This window comes from Phacochoerus africanus, chromosome 2, assembly GCF_016906955.1.
Source record: "Phacochoerus africanus isolate WHEZ1 chromosome 2, ROS_Pafr_v1, whole genome shotgun sequence".
Lineage (NCBI taxonomy): Eukaryota > Metazoa > Chordata > Mammalia > Artiodactyla > Suidae > Phacochoerus > Phacochoerus africanus.
In genome coordinates this window covers 231,652,311-231,673,177 of record NC_062545.1, presented here as the reverse complement: position 1 = coordinate 231,673,177, position 20,867 = coordinate 231,652,311, and the positions used below count along the sequence as shown (strand labels likewise).

The following is a 20,867-nucleotide window of genomic DNA, read 5'->3' as shown; positions in this document are numbered from 1 at the left end:
GATTATTACTGTGTAATCCATTAGCTCAAAATTTCACAGTTTAAAACAACAACCAACATGTATTCTCTCATGGTTTGTGTGTCAGGAATTCAAGAGTAGATGAGCTAGGTGGTTTTGACTCTAGGAGCTGCTGTCGAGACATCAGCTAGAGCTGCGGTCATCTGAACGCTTGATGGGGGCTGGAGGATCTGCTCCCAAGGGGACCCACTCACAGGGAAGTTGGCAAAAGAGGCCTCAGTTCCTCACTACATGGATCTCTCCAGAGGACTGCTTGAGTGTCCTTTCAACATGGCAGCAACAGGCTTCTCCCACCCAGAGCGAGTGAGCCAAGAGAGAGGCAAAGAAGAAGCCACATGCTTTTTAGGACCTTGTCTTAGGAGTCATACATAGTCACCTCTACCTTATTCTGTTCTTTAAAAGCTAGGCACCAAATTCAGTCTACACTTGAGGAAAGGGGGATTAGGCTCCAACTTTTGAAGGGAGTGTCAAAGAGTGTGTGGACATTTTTAAAAACCACCACAGAGAAGTAAGATGTGGCAGATCTGTGTAGTGGAAGATGCTCAATTCAATTTTGTCCATGTCCAATTGGAAGTGCCTGTGAGTAATCCAAGTTGTAAACTGTAAATTTGCTTCATGAGCAAGTGTACACCCCTCTGTGATGTAAGATTATGCCATTTAATTTAATCTTCTCAACAAACACATTGTTAATATGTATTAAGGTTTTAGAGAACATGTTAAAAAGAAAACAGCATGTACCCTGTGGGCAAAAGGTAGAATTCTCCATGCAGCCCTGTTGGAAGCCAAGGATTTAGGTATCAAAAGAAAAGCAAATGGCTTAACTGATATTTAGGCTTTCTGTCTATTCCTGCTCAGTATTCCTCAAACTTTAGTGCTCTTAAGATTACCATGTATGCTATTCCAGGGTCATTTGGACAGCAAGTGATTTTTGCTACCTGCACATTTTGAGAATTCAGCCCTGGATAAGGAGACTCTATTATATCCTCTCTTCTTAGGTTCCTGAGAACAGACACTCTGTTCTGGGGGTTGTGGGGTTTTGCATAAATCCCTAGAGGAGGTAATATCTGGGCGAGTGCTCCGTGCTTGTCTTTCTTTAGTTTCCTGGCTACCTTCCCTATTCTCACCACTTCCTTATCTGCCTCAGCTGGCTGCCTTGGGGGAGTCATTACATTTATCTTTTCTAGAGTTAAGTGAGACCCAGCTGGGTAGCTAATTGTTGCCAAGAGCCTCATTTCACACTCAAACCCAGCTTCCTGTTGGCAGACCTAGGCTCCCATCCTTTCCTAGGCATCAGCTTGACAAAGCTGAGTGTGAACCCCAGTGCAGCCTCTGTCTTGGCTCCTAGATGAAGAAGGCGATAAGTGCCCGGGGGTTCGCAGAGTGGCATGTCCCCTTGCATTAAATTGTGCAGCCTATTTTATCAGACAAGGATCCCAAAATGGCAACTCTCCAACCATTGGTCTTTAAAGGGCTAATTTATATACTTAACAAAGACAGGCAAACATCCCATGAATAGTTTTCTTTCTTCTTTTTCTTTTTCCACTATTTCTTCATTTCTAGAGAAAGCAGCTTTATCAGTCCAGGGTATCTTACCTGACTAGAAGGAAGCTGGGAAAGTTTTAGGAACTCTGACACAAAGGACCTTTCTATTATGTAATCATTTCTCAAAATATATCAGCATAACCATCCAGTATTTTTCTAAAGAACAATTGACATCTTTAACCTTCAACCCTACTTTTGTGCAGCTGTTTTTTTTTTTTTTTTTTTTTTAGTGGCTCATCTGATAAGAATGATTATTTCCTTAAACAGGGATGTTACCTGCTGCTGGGTGTACCTGCCTGTCAGGAAACATTAGCTTCTAGAAATGCTGTATGTGTGTGTGCCAAGTCTTGGTTCACTGCTCATTTGCTATTAAAAGGAACCTGATCTCAAACAGGGCTAATCCTACAACAATTAAATCCCTCCAGATTCAGACATGCTGGAAGGATATAAAGGTAGAATGGGCCTTACCTTTGTACCTGGTCTAAGAGCAAGAGGGTACATTTAACCAGGTCTCAAAGTTTTGCTTTTGTGGTCAGTCCTTTATTCTGCAGTGTCAGGACTGCCATAGTACTGCATGCCAGTTGCTTTATTAAGAGACATAAGTATCAGAAACTCATAATTAACTAATACACATGGGATCCATTCTCAAATTGGAGAATCCCATTTATGTCACTGTTCCCCACTTGATGGTATTTGTGATTAGAGATGTGCACAGATTTAGTAGAAGTAGCATTGAATCACCTAAGAGCATGGTTCTTTTTCCAACTTCCCGGATTAAGCCGAACCCTTAGCTAATTCGGTCCATTTTATTTTCTCATATCTGAATTCAAGGCTATTTATTTTCTTCCAGGGATTTCTTTAGCCTCTTTCACAAGTTTTGATATATAGGACTTTATTGTTCAGTTACTTGCAAATGTGCTTTTCAGTTTCCAAATTGTCTCTTTATGATTTTTTTAGTGTTATGTCAGAGAATTAGGTACATTCAATATTGACTTTTGTTATTTTACAAGACCTTCTATATAGTTTGCATGAGTTTGAAAAAATTGTGTATTTTTATTGAGTGCAGATCTGTACATTAGATCCAGCTATGTTGCTACTTTGCTCAGACCTTCTGTATCTTTATGCATTTTTTCAGATTGACATAAATTCTTGAGACATGTTCAAATTTCCCCCATGCAATTAATTTTTCTTTATAATTTATATTTGATTTTTGTTTTTTGGCCTATGTTGTTTTAAACATATTGACCCTGGATCATTATATCTCCTGAGAAAATTCCTCCTTTCATCATAATATAATAACTGTCTTAAGCCTTAATAATGCTTTTCTGCCTAAAGTCTATTTTGTTTGATACTAATATTTTGACACTTTCTTTCCTGTGGCTAATGTTTTTTCCGGTATTTCTTTTTATATCACTTTCTTGTCAACACTTTGCATTATTATTTTTAGATATTCCTTTTTTAAGCAGCATGGCTGCTGGGGGTAAATGACACTTACCTCCTATGAGAAACAAATCTCAGTGCTTTAACACCATGAAGGTTTAAACGTTATTCTCTAATTATTGTGATCTTTTTCATATTGTTCCTATTTTAAAAAGACTTTTCTTGCTAGTTCTTCTGTTTATGGCATCTGCTGGCAATCCCTCATAGTGTTTTTTCCCTAGTAGAGTTTGTGGTTTGGGAGGTGAAGGCTGAGATGTTGGTGTGAGCTCATCTTTGAGAGGTTTTTTGTTTTTTTTTTCTTTCTCCTAAGTGGATTTCCATTGAATCCTAGATTGTAAAGTCCTAGCACTACCAAGTGGTTTCACATTTGATTCTTCTGAAACCCTAGGACTCTAGGCCTTCAATGGTCCTAGGTGAATTTTGATTTTAATTTCTTGACTTGTGTTTCCTACATCATTCAGGTACTATTCATTGAGACATTCTTGGTATGTAAGTAATGTCGCTAATTCTCATGGGTTGCTTTTTATTTTCCACCCAAGATTCCAGGCAAACTGGGCTTTCCAAGGCCAGAGGATAGAGTTTGTTCTCACCTCCTTTCCATTAAGAGGGCAGTTCTTTAAGGGCCATAGCCTTATTTAGAATTTTCAGGTCTAGGCCTTTCTTCTAGCACCTGGAGGTCACTTCCTGTGGGGCCTTAAGACCTGTGTCCAACCCAAACTCTGCAAGCTACGTTTCATCATCTTTAGACTATGAGCCCAGAGGTTCTACCTTGAATTTAATAGCATGGTTTTATTGTGATTACATTTAATTTATGTGACTCTTTTAGGTGAGTGACTCTTAAGTTTCTATATGTACAGTGATACAAACCTTCCCTTCAAAATGAACTTATTTAACTAAATAAGTCATTAAGTAAATTGACAAGTGCTAGGTAGCTATGAAAAGCCCATAAAGGTGGTATAAAATATTCAAGTTTATAGAATACTTGAAAGCATTTGGTGCTCTTCTGAGCTTTGTCATCATGTTTAAAATGTTATTTTGTGCTTTAACAACCAAGACAAAAAGATGTCAAAGCCTGGGTTGAGACTGTGGGAAATGGGGTTACTCAAATCAGGGTATGGTGTGAGTCAGATGTTCCCTTCAAAACAAATAATAAAGTCAGCTCTGCCAGTCAGAATGGGCTGGATTAGTGTGTGGTAACAGAGAAACCCAATATCTCAGGGCAAAACACAAAAATTTCTTTTTGCTCACGTATCCGACAAGCTTTATTTAGTAGAGGCTCTGCTCCTCACAGCCAATGAGTGGAGCTCCTCTACAGGCACCAAAGGACACCTGCCACTTCCGCTCTCATTTCATTCATCAGAGTAAGCCTGACAACCTCCCTAATTTCAGAGGAGGGGAGGAAAGTATAATTTTACCATGTGCCCAAAAGGCCGAAAGCCAGAAATATTTGGTGAAGAATGATACTGATTATACAACCATTCAGCAAGCAAACAGTTCTGGATCCGTCCTCTAGATGGAGAGGTGGAGCCATGCACCTGTTGAGCAGGTCAGCCATTGTAGAGTCAGACTTGTGTTTACAACTCCTCCAGCCTTTTTGGTAGTTCCAATCTGTACACAGAAAACTCCAAATTAAGTAGTGGCTATGGGTGGGTAAGGTAAACTGCATACTTTCATGATGGAATGATTTGTCTCCTAAAAGATCCCAAGAAGCTTCTATTACTGATGGTAAAATTCCATCCTGCTTTCTTTACCAGCTACTCTTTTTGGCCCCTTCGTTTCTACAAATATTTATAGTCCTCCTGTATGAATGCAGTTGAAGTATTTACAACGCACACAACTTAGGTTTCTCTGTGGTTTGCCTCTGGGCTGTTCTGGTTCAGGGTTCCTTTTCTGGCCCTGAGGTTTCCTAAAAAGTCCCCATGTCCTTTTGTAACATGCCTGTGTTTGTGACCCTCTCCTCTGTGTACCACTTGATCACAGCTTTAGCTTTTCCTTTCCTTTGCACATACCACCTCTGGCTTTCTAGAACTTTCTTTACAGGATCTCCACTCTGTGTCGCAAAGGGGCATTGAGAGGGAGACAGAAGCTCTCTTCACTAACCAGTGAGTCCAGGGGCACTTGCAGGCTCTGTGGAGGTTTGTGTAGCACTGAAATTTTCTCTTACCTTGGCTCATACAGTGGTAGCAACCATAATTATATTTTGTCTAATCATGACACATACTTCTGTTAAATCACTAATCCCGCCCGCCCTTATCTTTTAAATGAAGGAATGGAATACCTTAAACTTAGTCAATGCTTTATAATCTCCAGCATATTTTCATATGTATTTTATTTATTCTTTTTAATTCTCCACAGTTGCTGTGATGTTGGGTAGTTAGTGCCTTCATTTAAAATCACAAAGACAGCTAATTTTCTCAGGATTAATCTGCTTGTAGTAGAACTATAACCTTGTATCAAGGACTCTTTCAGTTATTCCATGATGTTGTCCATAACGTGCAAACATTTGAAAAACCTACATGATTTTAAGACAGATACTATCTATCTGTTTTTAAACCCTTCATATTTATTTTGGAGCCAAGGCCAGCACCCTTAGTGGCTGGTGACAGTCATTATTTTTAACTCCATCATCCCATCTTCACCATAAGCATGAGGCTGGTCTGTTTGTCCTCCTATATCCTTAGCACAGAGTAGACACTCAATACCTATTGGTTGAATAAATGAAGCACAGTTATCACTAGGGACATAGGATTTTGTTTTCATCCTAGGCTTTATTGACCATAAGGGGTTTAACTTGGATCTTGAAGAAATCTATCATTAAGGGGAGCAAACTCCAAATGTTTGGTAGATCCAGATTGAGGTGGATAGGAGTTGCGATAAGAGACAGAGGGACAGATTAAATGTAGAACTTTAACACTATCATGTTTATCATGTTTCAGTTTAGATTAGTACCCATGTCAGAAGTATTCACCCTAGATGAGTGAAATCACATGGAAGCCTCCAAGAATAAAAAGATATGATGGTGATAAGTGGGGATGTATTGAACGAGAGTCAGGAGATAACGATAAGTCAAGGGAAATTCATTGTGAACAGTGATCTGCTTCCTCCAAGAGCATATGGATTTGCTATAGTTCTCTCCAATATTTTCCTATGCGCCTCCACTAGTCTTACCAGGTGAACTAAAATAAACAATCCTGTGTTCAACACTGATGAGAGAGAAAAAATGATAACTCGTGACCAGAACCATCTTCACCAGTATATAATGTGCAATGAATCTTTAAGGAGTTAAAGAAGGAAGGAAAATAACATCATAATTTCCCAGGTACCTAGCATCAGTTAGGCACTTTACATTCATTGCTTCGACTTTCAACAACTCAGTGAGGTAGGTGGTATATCCCTATTTTACAGATAAAGAGAGTCCAGCTGAGGAGTTCCTGTCATGGCATAGCAGAAACGAATTCATCTAGGAACCATGAGGTTGCGGATTAGATCTCTGCCCTTGCTCAGTGGGTTAAGGATCTGGCATGGCGTGAGCTGTGGTGTAGGTTCGTTCGCAGATGTGGCTCGGATCCTGCGTGGCTGTGGCTGTGGTGTAGACTGGCAGCTGCAGCTCCAATCTGACCCCTAGCCTGGGAACTTCCACATGCCGTGGGTGTACCCTAAAAAGCAAAAAAAAAAAAAGAGAGAGAGAGAGAATTCAGCGTAGTGTGCTTTTCTCTTGCCACAGCAGGTTAAATAGTATGTGCAAGATTACACCAAGAAAGAAATATATGGAAAGTCAGGTGTGTCCTTACTCCAAAGCACATATATTGCCTCTATTCTTGGGAAAAAAAAAAAAAGATTTAATGTCTCCTTAAGCATATTTTATAAGTTATTTGCTTTTTCAGTTTCTGAATTTCCTACTTGGGGTGTATTTACTTTTCGGAGCTGGTGGGAGAAGCATCTCATTATGTGCAGAGAAAAATTCATGTCCATGGTCCTTATTCACAGGAAAGTCTCTATTCCAATTTAGGGCTGCTTCCAGTGGATTCTGTACACATGTTTGGTTTATTGAAAATGTGACCCTGGCATCCTTGTGTTTGCTTTTGACACAGTTGGCTTTGCTTTCTTTCAGACTGTTGTCAGAGGATGAAGGAATGGACATCCCCTTTGAGGAGGGAATGCTGAGTCCCACTGCTGCAGACATGAGGCCTGGTGAGAGAGTGTTCATTCCTTTCTTTCAGTGGTATCCTACATCCAAGCATGTTCATTATTCAGTGAGAGAACCATAACGTCAGCAATAAAATTGAAGGGAGGGGGGAATAGGTGTGAGGAAGGTGTGAGGCTTGTTGTGGTTAATTTCAGACTTCAACTGAATCGTTAACCTAGTATGGGCCACCTTTTATCTCCCAGGCCAGGGCCAGCTCTGCCAGTATTTTCAGTTCCTGTGATAATTAGCTGCTCTTTATCATAGTACCAAGTTCAACCAACATCTAAGTTCACCAAATTAATGCTTAAGTGTGAAAATGTTTAAAATTAAAGTTGTCCTATCAAGAATGCTCAGTCTAGGAGTTCCCATCTTGGCTCAGTGGAAACGTATCTGACTAGTATCCATGAGGACACAGGTTCAATCCCTAACCTCGACTTAGTGGGTTAAGGATCCAGTGCTGTGGTGAGCTGTGGTGTAGGTCACAAACATGGATTGGATCTGGTGTTGCTGTGGCTGTAGTGTAGGCCAGCAGCTGCAGCTCCTATTAGACCCCTAGCCTGGGAACCTCCATATGCCATGGGTGCGGCCCTAAAAAGACAGAAAATAAAAATTAAAAAAATTTTCAAAGAAAGAATGCTCAGTCTCCTGATTATTTAAAAAACAAAACACAACAAACTACACTCTAAGAAATTACAAACCAAGGCATATGCAAAAAAGAATTTAAAGTTTTCAGTTGCAACCTATGTGACTCCCACTTTATAACAGGTTCACATCAACATCCTGAACCCTGACATTATCAGCCAAGCCTAGAATTGAGGAAGAAAGGCATCAATAGTTTTTTTTTTTTTTCTATTCAAGTATTTAAAGTGCATTCTTCAAGAGTTCCTGCTGTGGCACAATGGGATCAGTGGTGTCTCTGCAGCACCAGGATGCATGCAAGTCAATCCTCAGGATCCAGTGTTGCTGCAGCTGTGCCCTAAGTCACAGCTGCAGCTCAGATCTGATCCCTGGCCAGGGCACTCCATGTGCCATAGGGCAGCTAAAAAGAAAAATAAAAAAATAAATGAAGTTCATTCTTCAAAGTACTGATCATGTGACATAACCATTCTTAAATGTTCTATGGCCAAATAAGTATGGTAGCCACTGTATGTCTATTCCTCTCTTCAAAGTTCACAATTCACTTTTGAATAATAAAGGCAATAAAGCTTTGGTTATCCTACAGGGTAGCAATTGGCCACACGTAGCTAAGTTAACTAAAATTTAAAATAAATAAATTTGAAAAGTTCAGTTCTTCATTTGCACTCACTTCAAGTGCCCAATAGCAACATATAGAACCCTTCTATCATCACAAAAAATTCAGACAGCACTGCTCTGAGAATCCCTATAATACAGAAACCCACTGTTTTATAAACTTATAAAAATAGAAACTTTTTTCAAGTAATGCACAAAATGATACTTCAAACCACAGTTTATGTGATAGTCTATACAGAAAAAAATAATAAAACAGAAAAACCTTAACAAAGAAAGAGTTTAAGCTTCCTTAGGACAAGACCAGAGTTAGAATTCCAGAATTGATGGGTATACCAGATGGCCTTCAAAACATTTTGTGAATGGGAAGCCTAGAATTTCTTTTGTTAGGGTATTTTTCTACCATTGTTTAGTTGGGGTCAACTTGGTTTAAAATGCTTCTTCCAGTTCTGCTTCTGTTAAGTGAAAATCACTTGAGGAACAAAATGCATATTGTGCTGAAAGGCTAGGAGCTATTTCCATGAACTTTACATGAAAAGCCTTTCACTAGGATGTAGGAACCAGTGTCAAGCAGTGTTGGCATAAGATGTATTGACTGCTTGATCAAGGAATGTAATCTAGGAGGATACCTCAGTTTTACTGGGAAAAAAAAAGAATGCCAGCCTAAGAAAGGTCACTGCAGGTGATGTACAAAGTTGTCAGGAGCGAAAGAGCAGTATTTTGGGAGTGTCAATAAACATAACAGATAAAGTTTGTATTTTCCTTCCCATAGGAATATAAAGTCTACATGAATCGTTTGAAGTTGTATGTAAAGCTTAATGGTTTTTCTTACGTAATGTGCATACAAAATTCAATTCAATAATGTATCCTTGTCAAGCTCTAAAATCTGAACAGGGGCAGTTCTGAAAACTAGAGCTCTACCCATTTAGCAATGGCTCCCACTTCCTATTTCTCTATGGCTAGGGCTGATGTGCCCAGGGTGAGCCAGTACTGAGGCCTGCTGATCAAGAGGGGGGTCCAGATCCCAAATAAGAACTTTTAGCAGGTATGCCTTTGCTGCAAGGGCCTTAAAAAAAATGTTTGCCCACAACCACTGTTAGCAGCCATATGTATGATCTGATACTTAATGTGGTTCTTCTTTATCTTCTTTAGAACCTCCTAATTCTCTGGATCTTAATGACTCCCATCCTCGGAGAATCAAACTCACAGCCCCCAATATCAATCTGTCTCTGGACCAAAGTGAAGGGTCTGTTCTCTCTGATGATAACTTGGACAGTCCAGATGAAATTGATATCAATGTGGATGAACTTGATACCCCTGATGAGGCAGATTCTTTTGAGTACACTGGGCATGGTAAGTCGCCAAGTTGGCAAGGCCAAAGTTACATGAAAAGTGAAAGATTATCTAATGCTATCTAATGTCATCTAAGTGGCGTTAGGAACAAACCTCTCATTGTGTTGGGAATACCTTTCTGTGATTTCTAGAAGCTTCTGTTTACATCTCAGGTCATAGGTGGCCGTGGTTGACAGTTTAGAGCTTGACAGGACAGGTATGATTTACAGAAGTCATACATAACCATCCCTTCTTTGTTAACCCCCTACTTTATCCCAGGCCTTGTGCAAGGCTGAGGTTGTTGGAAAACTTATGTGCTGTGTTATAAGAAAACTGGGGCTGAGTTTGCAGAGAAACTTTTTTTTTTTTTTAACCTTTTTAAGGCCACATCTATGGCATGTGGAAGTTTCTGGGCTAGGGGTTAAATTGGAGCTTGCAGCTGCCAGCCTACACCACAGCCATGGCAGCACCGGATCTGAGTCACATCTGTGACCTACACTGCAGCTTGCAGCAACTCCAGATCCTTAACCCACTGAATGAGGTCAGGGATCAAACTCGTGTCCTCACAGACACAACATCATGTTCTTAACCTGCTAAGCCACAACGGAAACTCCTGCAGAGAGAGAATTTAATCTGGAAGGCAAAATTGAAGTGGAGAAATGAGATCTTACCAGTTTCTTTGTACAAGCTCCCATTGTTTGGATTGTTCTTTCCTGCAGATCTTTACATGGCTGGCTCCTTCTCTTTACTCAGATCTTAATCAGATGTCACCTCCTCAGAGAGGCCTTCCTCGATTTCCATAATCAAAGGCACTTCCCTCCCCAACCTGGTCACTGTCTATCCCAGTATTCAATTTATTTTCCATATGAAAACAATTGAAATCATTTAACTATTTGTTTGCATGTTTATGATCTCTCTCTTTCCACTAGAACATCTAATAAAATGTTTATTGCTTTATCACCAATAAAATAGGAAGGAAGGAGGGATGGAGTAGGGTGTGGTAGGGAAAGAATAAAAAAGAAGAAAATTCAAAGTTGCTGGATCAAATACTGACACCCCTAATATGATTGTTAGCCTCATTTTGATTCTTTCTCCTGGTCAATGAAATTGCATTTAAGAAATACACACAAATACAAAGCATTTGCTTTAAACAAATGACATCCTGTAGTTTCAGTTTTACAGAAAAGTGGCATTCTCTGACTTTATAATATTTGAAACTAAAAGTAAGAGAATCCTGGTTTCAGCTATTGCTTCTCTACCTGGTGAAAATTATTTAAGTAAAAAAGATTACATTTAGAATGCATAAGCAATGGGGTCCTACTGTATAGCATAGTCCAATCTCTTGGGTTAGAACATGATGGAAGATAGTGTGAAAAAAAGTATATGTGTGTGTGTGTGTGTGTGTGTGTGTGTGTGTGTGAGTGACTGGGTCACTTGGCTGTAAGCAGAAATTGAAGGATCATTGTAAATCAACTATAATAAATTTTTTAAAAATATTAAAAAAAATTTTTTTTAAAGAAATGCCACAATTGAATGATGCCCCGACATTCAGAGCCATGGTAATTCCAGCAGTTTCATTCATAGATGAGCATAATTAGGAAATTTGGAGTCACCGTGATATTACTTAATTATTTCAACCAATGGTCATTGAACCACCATGGCTACAATCACAACCAGCAGACCTGTCTTCACAGAGCCTAAGGCTTTATTACCTCCAGCTAAGAAAACGGAAGTGGCTAAACTCCTTATACTACAGTTTATTATGTTTAAGTAGAGGTCTTACATTTCATTTTTATCAGGTTCTTAGGTTTTTATAGTTATTGAAATATTTGACTCTGTGGGTTGAAATACACAAATAGGAGGTGAAAGGTCTTAATTCCTACTCTTTTCTGCCACATCACTCTTCCCCAGCTACTCCATCCCTCCTAGCTGCCCCCAGCTGGCCGAACCCTTCTCCCGCTAATAGATTTTCAAGTGTAAAAATCACACTTGACTTAAAATCCCAGGGAAGACAGCTGTGGCATGGCCCTGCTGGTCCCTCCCTCTCCTCCTGCACTGCCCCATTGCCCTGGAGAGCTGTGTCACACCACATCTGAACCTTTTATTTTTATAAATAGTAAAACTGTCAAGCAAAGTGGTGGTGGCTGTGCAAACTGGTAATTAAAGCTGCCACTTGCTGACATAGTTCTTTTTATTTAGTCAACACAGTTATGTTGAAGGAACCAGTTTAACAGCCACAACCCTGCTTTTAGGTCTTAAACTCAAAGGAGAGAATTTTAATGTAAGTTGAATTTAAAAATTCACCTTGATTTTGACATGAACGGTATATGTTTAGACACTCTTTAAACAAACAACAAAATTAAGCACTGAAAACACAAAGTACATCTGGATAGCTGTATTTTAGAAACACGCAGATGTAGATAACTGGCTCTAGAAGAGAGATGGAATACATTATAGTCCCAAAGTATGAAATAAATTCTTGAAAGCTGCTTGATTTTGTTGTTGTTGTTGCTTGCTTGTTTCTTGTGTGAGCATTTCGAACCAGGCACATAGATTCTAAACTAAATTGGAGTTTTTAAGGCATAAGTTTTCAAAAGTGTTCGGTCATTAATTAATTTTATTTAATGAACAATTTTCATAGTGCTTACTCTGTGCCCAGATGCTGGGTGCTTTATAAATATTAACTATATTAATCCTCATGTCAGCTCGATTGAATAGGTATTATGTTCTCCCCAGAGGTTAAATAATTCACCTAAGGTCACATAGCTAGAAAAATGACAGAGCCAGCATTCAAAACCTGAGTTGTTGTCCTTAACTCCTGGGCCACATTCCTTCTCCGTCAATTTACCGATGGTAACTAGGAAGGCCTTTTACTAGTTAGGCCAGCATACCTGAAGCCAAGCCTGGTGACTAACCCTCACATTTACATGCCCTTTCATATAGCCATTTTCAAGTGACATGAGGGCCCTTAACTTGACCATGTGCTTGAAGGATGGTCACACCACTTTCCTGGCTTTTTTTTTTTTGTTACTGATAACATAACATTCCTCTCAGGTTATTTGCCCACAGTGTGGTTTTGGTCATGGAAAGTTTTTAAAGCTCACAATCCGAAGATGTTAAACTGGTCTTCTCTTCCAAGCAATTTTCTTTAATAATTGTGTCCAAATAGTTGGAAAATATCAAAGTTCCAGTATAAGTAAGGCTTGATTTCCTTTGATAATTACACATACCAAAGCTGTCAGAAGTATGAAGATAGTGAAGGATTGAAGAGGTCAGTCTGTCATATTAAGGGAGATCTAAGGTTTTTTTGTTTTGTTTTGTTTTAATACTTTATCATACCAACCCTCAAAACTTAAAAACTTAACAAAGGTCAGAAAAAAATGATGACCTATTTCTGTTTTCCAAACCAATTGCAAAGTTATTTTTACCATAATTCAGGTCTTAGCAAGGGTATTTCATAAGGGAAATGGAAAAATAATAAAAAATTTTAGCCTGAATATTTCTGATAAGAATGTTATAAGAAACACTCATGCGCTCTTACATTTTTTTCTTCCTAGACCCCTAAGTGATGTTTAGTGACCTCCATTTAAGCTATCTTTTTAAAAACTAACCCCTAATGACAGTTTCCTATGTGACCGAGGTACCCCAACATTTTTTTCCAGATAATCAGGGAGTCACTTCATTTAACTTCCTTACCCACAGTCTTCCTTTATTTTCACAGGCAAGCAACCAGTTTACAAGATCAATTCCATGTTTTAACCTCTGCATATAAACTAATCAAGTGTGGTGTTCTCATTGTGGCTCAGCAGGTTAAGAACCTTACATACTCTCCATGAGGGTGCAGTTTCAATCCCTGGCCTTGCTCAGTGGGTTAAGGACCCTCACAAGCTGCGCTGTAGGTCACATATGCGGCTCAGATTCCGTGTGGCTGTGGCACAGGCTGGCAACTGCAGCTCTGATTCAACCCCTAGCCTGGGAACTTTCATGTGCCACAGGCATGGGCTTAAAAGGAAAGTAATAATAATAACAATAATAACAACACATAAACTAATGAAGTGTAAAGTTTATTCTGTTTTACCCACAAAACAACCTTTTGACATAATGATGATGTGTCCCGAAAGAATGATGTTTCTTTGTATTTTTGCTGAGTTTTTACATTTAAATTAACTGTGTACCACCTGCATTTTGTCACCTAAAGGAACTTTAAAAACTTTCTTAACTGTTTGCAGGATGTCTTTTCTCCAACAAGAAGAAGTTCAAATGGGGGCAGCAGATTGGTAGTGAAAAAAATGGAAGCAGGAAGACCATTTAGAATGTCACTGTAGTTGCCTGGAGACAAGATGTACCTAGGACTCAAGCAATAGCATAAAAGGGAGAGATAAGAGGTATATTAGAAATGAAAATTAAAAGCTAGTTTATAAATCCTCTTGGTTATTTAGCATAACACTAAACATGCCTGGAATGATGAGTGTCATTTAGAAAGCCCTCCCAGAAATTAAATTAGTAGCATTCAACCTAATGTTCTCTAAATCGATACTCTAGATGAATACATAGCCTGATCAAGATTCATGGCACTATGCCTATGTTTGTGATCATATAAGTCACGAATAATGTTTACATTCATTTTCTTCCTGGGAGTGATTTCTAAAAGGCAGTGCAAATAAAGAGGCTCTTTGGCTTAAAAAAAAAATTTAAAAGTTCAAACTTCATGAATTTTGTTTTTTCTTTTTTTGCCTGCCCTGCAGCTTATGGAGTTCCCAGGCTGCTCTCACTCTCTGTGACATTAGGAATAACACTTCATAAAAAGCCTCGGAGTTCCTGTTGTGGCTCAGCGGGTTACGAACCCAACTAGTATCCATGAGGATGTTGGTTCGATCCCTGACCTCACTCAGTGGCTTAAGGATCCAGCATTCCCGTGAGCTGTGGTGTAAGTTGCAGACATGGCTTGGATCCTGCATTGCTGTGGCTGTGGCGTAGGCTAGCAACTTGCAGCAATGATTCGACCCCTAGCCTGGAAACTTCCATATGCCTCAAGTGCAGCCCTAGAAAGACAAACCCAAAACATTTAATTCTTATCTTCTTTAATAATTAAAGAAATATACATTAAAACAATACAGAGAGAGGTTTCACCCCAAATTTTTGAGGGTTAAAATCTTTGATAACCTCTAGTGTTTTTAATAATGTGAGGAAACAGGTACTCTCATACTTTATGGTGTGATATAGTCAAGGGCAAAAATGTTCATAAAACCTTTCAGTGCTTATACCCTCTGAGCCAGCATTCCATTGCTAGAAAGTTGAACTATTGCAATCTCTGCACAAAAGATACCTTTACAGAAATTGTTCCTAAAGCAATTTTTTTTAAAAATTTTATTGAAATATAGTTGATTTACAATGTTGTGTTAATTTCTTCTGTACAGCAAAGTGATTCAGCTACTCATATACTCATGTCCATTCCCATACAGGCTATCACAGAACATTGAGTAGATTTCCCTGGACTATACAGCAAGTCCCTGTTGACCATCCATTCCATATACAATAGTGTGTGCATAGGTATTGTGCAAATGCCAATCCTAAACTCCCAATCCATCCCTCCCCCGCCCCTCACCTTCCCCCTTTGGTAAATATAAGCTTGTTTTTGGAGGTCTGTGAGTCTGTGTTCTGTAACTAAGTTAATTTGTATCATTTTTAATTAGATTCTACACATAAGTGATATCATATGATATTTATCTTTGTCTGAGTTAACTTCACTTGGTATGATAATCTCCAGGTCCATCCATGTTGCTGCAATGGCTTTATTTCTTTTTTATGGCTAATATTCCATTGTGTATATGTACCACATCTTCTTTATCCATTCCTCTGGCAATTGGACATTTAGGTTATTTCCTTGTCTTGGCTGTTTTAAATAGTGCTGCAATGAACATTCGTTTGCATGTATCTTTTCGAATTATGGTTTTCTCTGGAGGTATATATATACATATATATGTATATATATATATATATATACACATACACATATATATGTATATATATATATATATACACATACACATATATATGTATATATATATATATATACACACATACCCAGGAGAGGGACTACTGGATCATATGGTAGTTCTGTTTTTAGTTTTTTGAGGAATCTCCATACTGCTTTCCATAGTAGTTGTACCAATTTACATTTCCACCAATATCGTAGGACGGTTCCCCTTTCTCCACACTTTCTACAACAATTATTGTTTGTAGATACCAGACCATTTTAACTGGTATGAGGCAATACCTCATTGTAGTCATTGTAGTTTTGATTTGTATTTGCCTAATAATTAGCAAAGTCGAGCATCTTTTCATGTGGTTTTTAGTCTTTTTATATGGTTTTTGGTCTTCTTGGGTGCTTTTTAGTCTTCTTTGGCGAGATGTCTGTTTAGAGCTTCTGCCCAATTTTTGATTTGGGTTGTTTGTTTTTGTGATATTGAGTGAAGTAAATTCTTTATAAGGGCTAACAACCGACAAAATAGAACAAAATTAAAGTTCTATCACTGTGGTATTGATAAACTAAAAGACGTTAGTAAAATGGGAGATTCTAGGGCTACTTTTAAAAATGAGCAGATGAGATGAAAAGAAGCCTATTCTGTGTAGGTACAAGCACATTATATAATAGTACATATAGAACATGCAGAATATACAGATACAATCATACTTTCTGGAAAAATATGTGTGTGCACATGCACACAGGAAGAAGACTATCCATCAAATAATAATGAGTAAGAGTGGCATTGGTGATTTTTGCTGTTTTCATAAAAAAAATCTATATTGCTTGCACTTATATTTGTGTTTTATTTTTATAACTGGAAAAGAGAAGAGAATATTTGAAAAAAATTTCTTAGCAAAATACCCTCAATAAAAAGCATGCAGAAGCCAACAACCCCACACAGATCACTGGGGTCAATTTAGAGCAGGCCAGAAAGTCTCAAACAGGGTGAAGAGGGGTTGGTGCATGGAATGGTAAGTCCATCACAGGGAAGAGCAGCTGTGTGCAGGAGCCTCAGAAAACAGACCCACATCACAGCCCAGAGCTCTGAGCAAGCAGAACCCAGAGGGCAAACAGGGTCCTGGGAAGGAAGCTGAGATGAGCGGTCCAAGGGCCCTAACACAAGTAGGAAGAGAGAAGCAGGAAGGGATCCCAGAGCGGGGGGAATAGGGCAGATGGATGGATTTGCACAAGTGACGTGGTGCATGATCCGAAGCCAAGGTTGCTGCCAGCGCTGGTGGGAACGCAGAGAAAGCCAGAGTGAGGCAAGGCTCTAGGTGGTGGTAGCTGTTGGTGTTGGCAAAAAAAGGATGGGCTTGTGTCCCAGTTGGACATCAGTTTGCTATTTTAAGTCACAGATAATCAGACATGTTTGAGTATATCTTACAGAATGTTCTGGAACATAATGGCTTTGTTGTAGCTCCCTTATGGATTATCTATATTTCCAGGAACTTGTCCAAGCTCTATTTATCCACTCCCCCTCCCAGGTTTTACTGAGTGCTCTATACAGTTTCCCAAGCTACATGTAGAGTAGGTTGGTGGAGGCGGATATTAAAGATGATTCTTGCACAATTTCTTAGCCCAAGTAAAATAAATGAGAATGAGAAATCAGACAAAGTAAAATGCAGAAGAGTAGAAAAGGTAAGGGCTTGATTACGGTTGCTTCCTAACTCTGTGACTTGAGGTAATTACTTCAAAGCTTTTGGATTAGTATCATGTCTGCCATAATACCTACTATTGTGCCTGATACATGGTAGATGCTTAATATTTTTATCAGAGTTCCATTAAAAAAACAAGTGCAGTATAAATCAAAGTAATTTCTCATTAAATAGAAAATTTAACTATGATAACATCTCACTGAATTATTGTGAAAGCAATAAATAATCATTTTTTTCAAACTAAACATACAAAGAATAACTGTTGTTCTTGAAGTAAAAAGAGAAATGATTATTGCTTATTCTTTTAAAAACTAAATATAGGTGCATTTTTTGGGTGCACAAGGGTGGGTAGTAAGTTTCTCCTCCCAAGAATGCTCAGTGGGCTTTTTTATTGCCTTAGGCATCCATAAATAAGAGTCTTGTGGATTTTTGGCCTTGGAGCACTTCTGGTCTACAGGGTTGTTTCTCACTTATGGTGAAATCTTTGTGTAGCATATTTTGAAGAATTTATAGGAGGTAAAACCAAACCAATGTCCAAATGTGCTTCCAATAGGGCAAGGGATTCAACCCCATTGTAAGAGACTTAGAGTGGGGGTCTAAGCTGGCAGTATCATAAAGGCTAAGTTGAAGGCCCCCAAAATACTCTGAGCACTTCACAATACACTAGGAGATTTTGCCCAAGGAAAAAAGATTATTTGGGCCCAAGAATAGCCTTTCACCTCATTAGGAAGACCTGTAGTCTGCAACCAGTGTGATCAAGGATGAGTTGGACCAGCCTGTCCCTCCTTGGACCACTACACCCACCCTCAGCTTGGCCTTAACTAAGAAGACTTCACTGAGTGTCCTTTATGTGGTCAGAATGGTGTTGAGCTCTATCAGAGTTGTATAAAGCAGGGAATTCCATCAGGTTGACTCTGCCAGCAGGCAGCCGATTGTTGAACCCCCTCAGCTGTGGGGGGCTTGTTTGTTCAGCCCTGCTCTGTGCTTCATTTCCAGAGGATCCTACAGCCAACAGAGATTCTGGCCAAGAGTCAGAGTCTATTCCAGAATACACGGCGGAAGAGGAGCGGGAGGACAACCGGTTGTGGAGGACCGTGGTGATTGGAGAACAAGAGCAGCGGATTGATATGAAGGTCATCGAGCCGTACAAGAAAGTCATTTCTCATGGAGGTAGTCAGACTTTGCAAATCTAGGAAGTGGCGAATGGGGTGGCCATAGTTTTAATTAAAAAGCAAAAGTAGGATTCTTTGCAGCATGATGTCCCAAAACCCTGTTGGGCAGTCAACATTCAGGGTTCGCACAGCTAAGTGTATTGTTTCATGCTCAGTTCAGCAAACACTGGAAAGCCTACTATGCAAAATAACCTTTCCAATTTGAAAAATGCCTTTCATGCTACTTATCTATAGCTGTAATCATCTGTGCAAATTTCTAGAAATCCAGAGTTGTGCAATTAAAATAACATCTCCTTGGAATTCATATGGGTTGGTGGTAGGGTTTAATTGAATTGTTCTGAGTCCATCCTACCAGGGCCTGCAGTAAGATCACTACTCCAGAAGTGCTTCTAATTCCAGAACAATGTTTTGAATCCTCTTCAGAAGCTTTAGGAGGTCTTTTTAGACTCAGCCTGGGTCTTTTTTTTTTTTTTTTTTTAACTGAAAGTTGCTTTTCTAAAAACTCTTATCTGTGCCTGACAACAGCCAGTTCCAGTCCAAATCTCCATCTGCTTCATGAGGGACAAGGGAGAAAGCCTCTGTTTTGTCTTTTCACTGCTTTCTTAGAGCTCCATTAATTTGGGATTCCCAAAAAGCCATGAGCACAAGCAACACATTGAACGTTGACAACTTCAGAAAACATAAACAGCTTTTTGGTTTTTCTGCTGCATGCACAGCTTCCCTGCGGCACCACCCTAACCACTCAGCTGTTCCAGAAAAAGTGTAAGCTGACAAGGCAATTGTTCACCCTTCCTTCACGAGGACAGGGAAATAAGTGTCTTAGCACTGCATTAAACCTGGAGCTTTTGTTTTCTAACAAGCAGAAGGACATTTTATTTTTTCCATCCAACTTCCCTAACCACAGGTTTTCCACTTTCTGCCCCATGCATTGCTACCTCCATGTAAGTATCAGGACCATCCAGGCCCCCCTCCTCCCATGAAAGTGAAGGAAAATGCCTGACCATGACCTTCCTTTTTCCTGCCTCACCATTTGCCATGAAATGGTAATATGGCCCTGTGGTAGTTGCTGGGGTGACTGGGGACAGTTTCCTCTATGGGAGACTTTTCCCACAGCCCTTTGGAATGAAAACAGGCCTAATCTTGCTGTGACAGACAGCTGGCCATAGAGTCAACCCTGTTGTTCTCCTAATGAAAACAACAACCTAACATCATCCAGATCTTTCCCAGGTCATACCTCCTTTGCACCACCCATCAGGTATTTGGGACTTGTTGGCTTTTTAGAAATGAAAAGAAAACAAAACAGAAGCTGACTATAAAATAGCCTGTGCTCATTCTACAAAGTACAAGAACTCGAGAAAAGTTTTCATCATCCATCACAGTCGCCCAGTGGTAATCCCTGCCCATTTTTACCAGTCAGGGTCATAAATTAAAATTCCCTTGGAGTTCCTGCTGTGGTGCAATAGGATTGGTGGCATCTTGGGAGAACTGGGATGTAAGTTCGATCCCTGGCCCGGCTTTGCTGCCGCTGTGGCTTAGGTCCAACTATGGCTTGGATCTGATCCCTGGCCTGGGAACTCCATATGCCATGAGACAGCCAAAAAAGGAAAGAAAAAAAAAAGAGAGTCCCTTTTTTGGTGAAGGCAGCAGGCTCACAGCCTCACTGCTATTGGAAGGCTGACCTAGCTCTTATTACCCCAGCAGCCTCACCTGCTTATTCTTTTCAGCCATAGTGAGGTTACATGGGTGGGTGGGTTGAGCCCACTGGTCTGTTGCCTGACTCAGGAGTGATTTATCATCAGCGCAGTTGGGTCAAAAGAAAAAGCCACTGCTTCTGCCTATTACATCCTTGGTGAAAATTCACCTGACACCTGAGGGATAACCTGGTTTGCTGTGCCCTCCATCCCTGCCACCTCCTCCCTTGGCATTTGCTTGTCTCCCGTCTGTGCTGTGAGCTCCTTTTTGGTCTGTGTGACTTCTGGTTTGAGTGTGAAGGCCTCCTTTCCTCCCCGCACCCTCCAGCTCTGCCTCAACCTTCTCCAGGCTCCAGCTCGCATGAATGTGCCTCTGGCCACGTTAAGGCGATGCCACCTCCGCCTGAGCAGCATATATTGCTTATTTTGCTAAAGCTTTATCTGCTGTCTTGGAGGCTCACACCACTTTCTTAGACCTTGGCGATGCTCAAGCCACACTCCCTAGTTACCAATCCTTTGAGTTTGTCCTCCTGGCTTCTGATGAGCATTTAAAAA

General features: G+C 39.8%; 1 protein-coding gene across 4 annotated transcripts in view; it reads left to right on the top strand.

Annotated features, from left to right (window-relative positions):
* PRUNE2 (prune homolog 2 with BCH domain) overlaps window positions 1–20,867 on the top strand; it is a 266,403-nt gene that overhangs the window by 214,474 nt on the left and 31,062 nt on the right. For all 4 annotated transcript variants that reach the window (XM_047767794.1, XM_047767792.1, XM_047767793.1 and 1 more), the window contains exons 10-12: window positions 7,112–7,191; window positions 9,587–9,787; window positions 18,446–18,619. In XM_047767794.1, coding sequence (XP_047623750.1) covers window positions 7,112–7,191; window positions 9,587–9,787; window positions 18,446–18,619 — 455 coding nt within the window. The remainder of the gene's footprint in view (window positions 1–7,111; window positions 7,192–9,586; window positions 9,788–18,445; window positions 18,620–20,867) is intronic.